This window comes from Lepeophtheirus salmonis, chromosome 4 (assembly GCF_016086655.4).
Source record: "Lepeophtheirus salmonis chromosome 4, UVic_Lsal_1.4, whole genome shotgun sequence".
NCBI classification, from domain to species: domain Eukaryota; kingdom Metazoa; phylum Arthropoda; class Copepoda; order Siphonostomatoida; family Caligidae; genus Lepeophtheirus; species Lepeophtheirus salmonis.
Genome location: NC_052134.2, coordinates 13,820,355 through 13,827,887, shown reverse-complemented (window position 1 = coordinate 13,827,887; position 7,533 = coordinate 13,820,355). Strand labels below are relative to the sequence as shown.

At 27.6% G+C, this 7,533-nt stretch overlaps 2 protein-coding genes across 2 annotated transcripts; both read left to right on the top strand.

The window, feature by feature from the left end:
* Positions 1-1,778: 1,778 nt before the first annotated feature.
* LOC121116839 (uncharacterized) lies at positions 1,779-2,438 on the top strand. Its single transcript, XM_040711138.2, has one exon. The coding sequence runs from the start codon at positions 1,790-1,792 to the stop codon at positions 2,315-2,317; it is 528 nt and encodes a 175-aa protein (XP_040567072.1). The 5' UTR covers positions 1,779-1,789; the 3' UTR covers positions 2,318-2,438.
* Positions 2,439-6,280: 3,842 nt separating this feature from the next.
* On the top strand, positions 6,281-6,888 carry LOC121116840 (uncharacterized). The gene has a single exon (XM_040711140.2). The coding sequence runs from the start codon at positions 6,333-6,335 to the stop codon at positions 6,780-6,782; it is 450 nt and encodes a 149-aa protein (XP_040567074.1). The 5' UTR covers positions 6,281-6,332; the 3' UTR covers positions 6,783-6,888.
* The last annotated feature ends 645 nt before the right edge of the window (positions 6,889-7,533 follow it).

Below are 7,533 nucleotides of genomic sequence, written 5' to 3'. Positions count from 1 at the left end.
ACATAACTTTTCCTAAGAGCCGATGAGTCAGAGAATGTGACACCAATATGCTTTTTAAGAACATTATTCAAAACTTTATTAACCAGTATGAGATGATTGCTCCTATGAATGTCTCCCTCAAATCTGCACAAAGAATATCAAACTTTTGATTTTGAAGTTTCCATTTTAAGAGTAATTCAATTTGTGATTATTTTCGCTGAAGTTGAAGGTTGTTTTAGTGCTTGACGTTGAAAAATGTTTTTGTAGGATTAACTTATTTTTAGCTTTGATTCTTTTTTCTCAAGAATTAGACAGTCTGCAGTGAGAAGAAAAGGCATATTTATATCACTAATCCATTTAATTTGTAGAAATTAAGATATAATTAAGTCAGAAAATAACTTAATTTGCCAACTTATTATATCATTTTTTTCAATCAGGATTCAAGTTAAATTGCACAAACAATCAGAGTTGGAGAAAATTTGGGTCAAAAGTATTTCTTCTTTGTTACAAGATTCAAGAGGGAGTATTCAAAACTCAATTTTGCGCCAAATTTTCCCTTCTTCTCATTCACAGTTATCGGAATCTTGCTTCCTCACATATTCAATCAGGTATTCATAACCCTGATAGCATCATATACATAGTTTTCCATCCAAAACGATAGAATATTTCTTGTATTGTGTTCCTATCTAATGAAATAAGGTATTGTAGGTGGATTTTCCCTCCAAAAATATAATCAAAGCTGTTGTGTAATCTTACTAGACTACAAAATTTATCAATTTATTTCATACTAGTACGGAAAAATGAGCGAGCAATTTTCAAACAAAACACGCAAAATGAGCGATTTTTCACAAAAAGGAAAAAATGAACAATTTTTGGAAAGTTTCCTTAAAGATCCTTATTATTAGACTAATCATATATTATTTTTGTTAGCCACACGAAGCTAGCTTTAACGTCCTTTACCTGTGGTTTCTTTCTTATTGATTTTCTTATAATATTTCACAAAGTAATCTTTGAAGTTTAGAATGTAATGATGTATTAGATTATTATAGTGTTTTCCTCTTTTAACTTAATTAGAAATTTTCCATATCTAGGTTGTAATTTTTACTTAATTATAAATGTTTTTTATCGAGTTAAAGTTGTATTTAAATAAATAGTACTAAATAAAAAAAAATACTAAACCATAATCAAAAATTACACTACAAATACGAATAAATCCTAAAAAAGGCATTACAAAGACAAAAAGAATAATATATAATGAGATTCAATATTGTAAAACGTATTGATGAATAATTGGAAAAACATTTTTATAAGTCTCAAAGTTTATATCCCAGTTCACTAACGGAGAGTTAAGATTATTATAAAATTAAATACTAGATTATTGAAATGATAAATTTATTAACTCTCCCAGTCACACTGGTTGAGTTTTGGAAAAACCTTTTTGAATTTAGACTGTTTTTTTAGAATTAATAAATAACATTTACATTTTTGGAAAAAAAAGATTCATAATAAGGCATAAAACAATAATTGTAATATTCTTGTTGATTCACTTTAGACAATATTCTTCTGAGGAAGTTATATTGGTTATAAGTAATATAATGAAAAAAGGTAAATAATATTATTCGAAAATATAGATACAATAAAAACAAAAAGTACAGTAAAAATCCTATGACTAAAAATATATTCAGTAATCTAAAACACAGGGCGTGGTCACCACATAGTTAATGAAAATAATGAGTTATAAAAATATGTTTATATTATTTCCTTCCGATAATAAGCAGGCCCAAAATAGGATATCAAGATTTACTATAAAATGACGGACAACATCTGTAACAACCATTCAATTCCATTTCATTCCTACATTGAGTGTCATATTAAAACAAAAATGTTTAAGTTGTTAGTAGCTTCTGTTCTTCTTGCCTCCGTTTATGGAGATCACTCCGCTCCTCATCCATCACCTGCTCCATACCATCCACCCCAACCTGCTCCCTATCATGCTCCTGCCCCATCTTACCACTCTCCTAAATACGAAGAACCAGCACAACCTTATGCCTTTCAATACGGTGTAGCTGATGACTACTCTGGCTCCAACTTTTCCGCTGAGGAAAATGCTGATGGAAAGATCACCACTGGATCCTACAAAGTAGCTCTTCCCGATGGTCGTATTCAAACTGTGAGCTATACCGTTGATGCTTACAATGGATTTGTTGCTGATGTTCAATACGAAGGAACTCCTATCTACCCCAAGTACGAACCTAAGCCATCTTCTTACAAGCCAGCTCCTTATCACGCTCCTGCTCCAGCTCCTTATCACGCCCCTGCTCCATCTTATAAAGTCTAAGAACTAAAAGCTACCTTCAAACAGATTATTTATTCATTTATTGATATATATTTTTTATATTCCATGTCACGTTACATATGATAGTTAAATAAACAATCAAATTATTATATTTAAACCATAATATAGTTTGTACTTTTTTCGTTCATTTATTTAGAAACTATTGGTTCCAACTTTTCGATATATATATTTTGATTTTTTTGGGGATTAAGTTTTAACAAACTTAATTAAAATCTTTGAAAACATAAATTATCTTATTATACTTATTGGACCCATATTTACTTTTTGGCGATATATTATGCCGTCTTCTAAATTTGACAGGTACAAAAAAATTCTCCCTTACGTCATAATGAAAGCCATACTCCCTAGTGACTCCTTGTTGATATTGGTATGAAACATAATAGACAAATTTCCAAGAAATCTCCATGAAACTTCTTCAAAATATGATTTTAACTCTTTGGTAGGAAACTAGGATATTATACACCGAGATATAGCTATAGATAAATACTTCTATTAATTTAAATCTAAATTTTATGGCCAATACTTTTCAGTTTGCTCCAAAAACATTTAATCTGGATATTTGCATTTCTTTATTTATCCTTATAATGTGTTGTTTAAGATTTATTCATGTATTTATCAATTTTTAACCTAGGTTTAGTGATTTTAATTAACTTCTTGGATTAAAAGTTGTCCCTTTGTTTTTTCCTTTGAATTTCTTAGATTCTTCTTTTTTTCAAGTGAGAAATGATGGGTACTTATTTGATTTTATATCTTGTCGAACCTTATTCTCATGATGTTCAGATTATTTTAAAAATAAAGATTGACATTCTCTTACTGTTTTATATTCATACAATACCTTTTTATTATATCCTAATTGATATTTACAGGTGCAAAATAGAAAGAATACTAAAGAAATATCGTAACTATAATAATTGTTCAAATGTTTATCATGTAATTAATTACATTTTATTTTATGAATTTATTTTTTACCCACTTCACTAACCGTATTATAAAATGGATATTCATTAATGTTGAGTTAAAAAAAGGAATAGAATAATTATATTATAATGGGTACTACTTAATTTAAAAAAAAAACAATCGTTGAATTTTGAAAAAAATAAAAATAATAAATTTTGTTAATGTTTATTGCAAGCCAAAAATTTTACAATTAATTTTGTATTAGATCAATTGGATAATAAGAGAAAAATATAATTTATTTATTGATTACACTTTACATCTAAATAATGATCCAATAACATAATTCAATAATATATTTTTATACCAATACAATTAGGATCATATTGTATAAAAAGATAATTATTAGATATAAATATCATTTTAATAGAAGGTAAGGTACAAGTTATTCCATTGGTTCCTCACATTTTTTAAATCCATAAACAATGAAAAAGTTTCATTTTTCTTCATCTGTATTAGGATTTATGTTCTTGTAAAACTTGATTAATTAGCATTTCCAAGATATTCCGCAGCCAGAATCAACAAGGCTGACGTCACTTTATCTAAATATTTAATTTAGAACAATAAAAAAATGAAGTATTCATTTATTTAAGTCCATACACCGATGTATGGTTCAAATCCATGGCAATTTAACGGTTATATAAACTATAAAAAAATAAGATTATTTTTGTAAAATATCCACATCTGAGATAATATAAAAAATATATGGTTGCCTTGATTCCTGAGATACAGGATATCAGCTGTCGATATTTGAATTTTTGGAGAGGGATAGTGTCATCAATTATCATCAAGCAGCTCTAAATGAACATTGAGTGAATTTATTGATTCTCTGGTAGAGCTAAAACCATGAATCCCTTTCCTTTATCACCATTGAACTCATCATGATCATTGATTTCTTCGATAAAAGATTCCATGAAGTTAATGAACTCTTTACCGCTATTTAGTCCCGCCCTTATTTCGTTCATTTACTCGATATATTCAGGACTTATTATTTTCAATTCAATCCATACCAACTGATTATCTTTTTAAGAGCTCTTATCCCAGTCTAAGTTAAATAAATTATTTTTGTTTTTGTTAGCTAGTTTTTGGACGCGATTACCGGAAAAAAGAAATTGAAAATGTGATATATGGTAAAAAATCTGTTAAGAGGCAATGTAAAATGAAGACTATATATTTTCCATAAATTATATTTCACTTTCCACATCCCGTAAAACCGCATCACGTCTTCATTATACGTCATAAAAAATATCCCAAATTTTAAAGCTACCTCTTTAACTGCTTATTTTTTCCTAATGTTATGGTTAAATAATTCAGTTTACCGCTTGACTTAGCTTAGTAAAGCGTTACACATCTTTCTAGCATGATAATATATTTTTTATTATTAATAATTTGGGCCTAATTAAATTATTTATTATAAATTAAAAAATTGTAAATACTAATTGATGAGGACGTCATGGGTTGATATCTTATGATGAAGTCATTTATAAAAAATTGGAAGCTATACATCTTTAATAAATATAAACAAAAATAAGAATAGATTTAACTAAAAATAAAGTTTAATTGATAAAGATACATTAAAAAAATTCCAATACATATTTTGCTTTAACTCATAACTCTTTTTTTAAAAAGATGATTGCATATTATACTAATAAAAGAAACAGTAAGATACTTTATAGAAATTAAAAGATAAAGTTGATGTAACATTAAATTATTTAATTTAATTTCAAAAGAAAGAAATGTCAAACTAATTTCATAATATGGTGTGTTATCAGATGTAAAAATAGTATTTATATTTAATTTACTAAAGACTTTGAAGACATAATTTAAATGAACAGTTCCTAAGGTTAAAAGTAAAGTTGAATAGAAAAAACATATACAGAGGCGAGATATGCATTTTTGATGTAAATTCCTTCTGGAATGAACAAAAATCATAATTAAATTTAGGAAATCCAATCAGAAAAACTATATTTAACACTTTAATTGATTAAAAAAGTAAAACTGATGTTTTATTTAGTCAGTTATTATATAGATGAGAACTAGTAATTGGAGATGTTCTTCTCCAATACAAGTGTTCATATTTAGAGATATAAAGCAAATATTAATTCAATAAGGATGACGCAAATATCTCTTTCAAAATGTTCTTTTATTGATGTTTAATAATACATCTGAATAAATATTCAATAAAATAAGGCATTTGAGATAAAAGGGTCTATCTGAAAGGAATAAAATGAATTAACGCTTCCTACCACTAAATTATATAACCCTTAAAAATTAATTGTCTCAATTTTTTATTTGAGCACTCATCCATTTTCTAAGATTCTTTTGTTCTATTAAAATCATCCCATTGACGTTTTACATGGGCCAATGATAAACTGTATAACATCAAAGTTCGGTTATTTATGTACTATTAATGACTACATAAAATCTTTTTATCAAATAATTATTTTAGCTTTAAAATATTTATTTCTACCATGTATATTCCATGATCATTAAAATTTGACAACTTCCTCAAACCTAACCTGAGAAGTTTTATCAAAAAATATGCCTCGGGTGTACCTAACAATTAAAAAGACTTAAGCACTCTTTGATTATTCAAATATATCAATCATATATCTAAAAATCAAGTCTTTTTATATGTTATAATCATTTCTAAATTAAAAAAATCTTTAGAAAATATTGTTTTAAGCTACTTATAAATTCATTTAACACATAAAAAAAAAAATATTTTTAGAAATCTCAAAATACATATAAGAGATTTAACTTTGTTTTATATACTCAATGTACCTATAAGATTAATAATGATTTGCACAAATAACTAAATAAAAAATATACTTTTGTCACAATAATGTTATATGAAGGTGTGGTCAGTGAAAGATTAAACATAAAATGTCTCGCAGGCAAAATAGTTCAAAGTCATATTTCCTTCCGCTAAGAAGCAGGCCCAAAATAGGATATTGAAATTTACTATAAAATCAAGGGCAACATCTGTAACAACCATTCAATTCCATCTCATTCCTTCATTGAGCATCACATTAAAACAAAAATGTTTAAGTTGATAGTAGCTTCTGTTCTTCTTGCCTCCGTTTATGGAGATCACTCCGCTCCTCATCCATCACCCGCTCCATACCATCCACCCCAACCTGCTCCCTATCATGCTCCTGCCCCAGCTTACCACTCTCCTAAATACGAAGAACCAGCACAACCCTATGCTTTCCAATACGGTGTAGCTGATGACTACTCTGGCTCCAACTTTTCCGCTGAGGAAAATGCTGATGGAAAGATCACCACTGGATCCTACAAAGTAGCTCTTCCCGATGGTCGTATTCAAACTGTGAGCTATACTGTTGATGCTTACAATGGATTCGTTGCTGATGTTCAATACGAAGGAACCCCTGTCTACCCCAAGTACGAACCTAAGCCTTCTCCTTACAAGCCAGCTCCTTATCATTCCCCTTCTCCTGCTTACAAGCCAGCTCCAGCTTATGTGGCTTAAGAACTCTAAGTTACCTACAAATATATTATGAAATATTCACTCATTTATTTATTAAATTCCATGTCACGTTACAAGTGATTATTAAATAAACCATCAAATTATTGTATTTGAACTCGTTACTCAATTATTTCAATTTCTTAGCAACTAAAAGAAATTTTATTTTTTTAATATAGATAGATGAAATTAAATCGGACTTTATGGATCGGTTAATTCTTAGTTAATGTTTGCAGAATTTGAAAACTTTCTGTTTTTTCCTGATAATTAAAATGATACTCACACTTCAAAATATTTTATAGCAATGTTACTTTTAAAGATTTGCATTATTTAATTATTTTTTAATTAAATATTGAGGTAAAAATTTTGCTATTTTTTTTATTTTTTTTTGTTGACTTTTATTATTTTTTATAAAATATTTTACGGTCATATTAAGAACTACTGACAGTGTTATTACAAAATAAATCACAATTTTTTTTTCACTTGAACAACTCAGAATTTGTTGAAATTTTGTACATATTTTAAATTTCAGAGAAATACTTTTTGAAATATCTTAATCCCATTAGTAAATTGTTATATATACATATATTACTATGAAGTGAAACTATTTTTTTTATACTTTAAAAATAAATAATATATTTCAACCGTTGTGGTGTCTTTACGTTTTACGCAACCTATTGTCGTAAGAGACAGAAAGACCAAACATGCTTTGTTTAAAAGACTTATAAAGCTTAATCATAATATCATATGTCTACAA

Coding starts and splice junctions, on each gene's coding strand:
- LOC121116839 (XM_040711138.2), top strand. CDS start 1,790: ATGACGGACAACATCTGTAACAACCATTCAATTCCATTTCATTCCTAC.
- LOC121116840 (XM_040711140.2), top strand. CDS start 6,333: ATGTTTAAGTTGATAGTAGCTTCTGTTCTTCTTGCCTCCGTTTATGGA.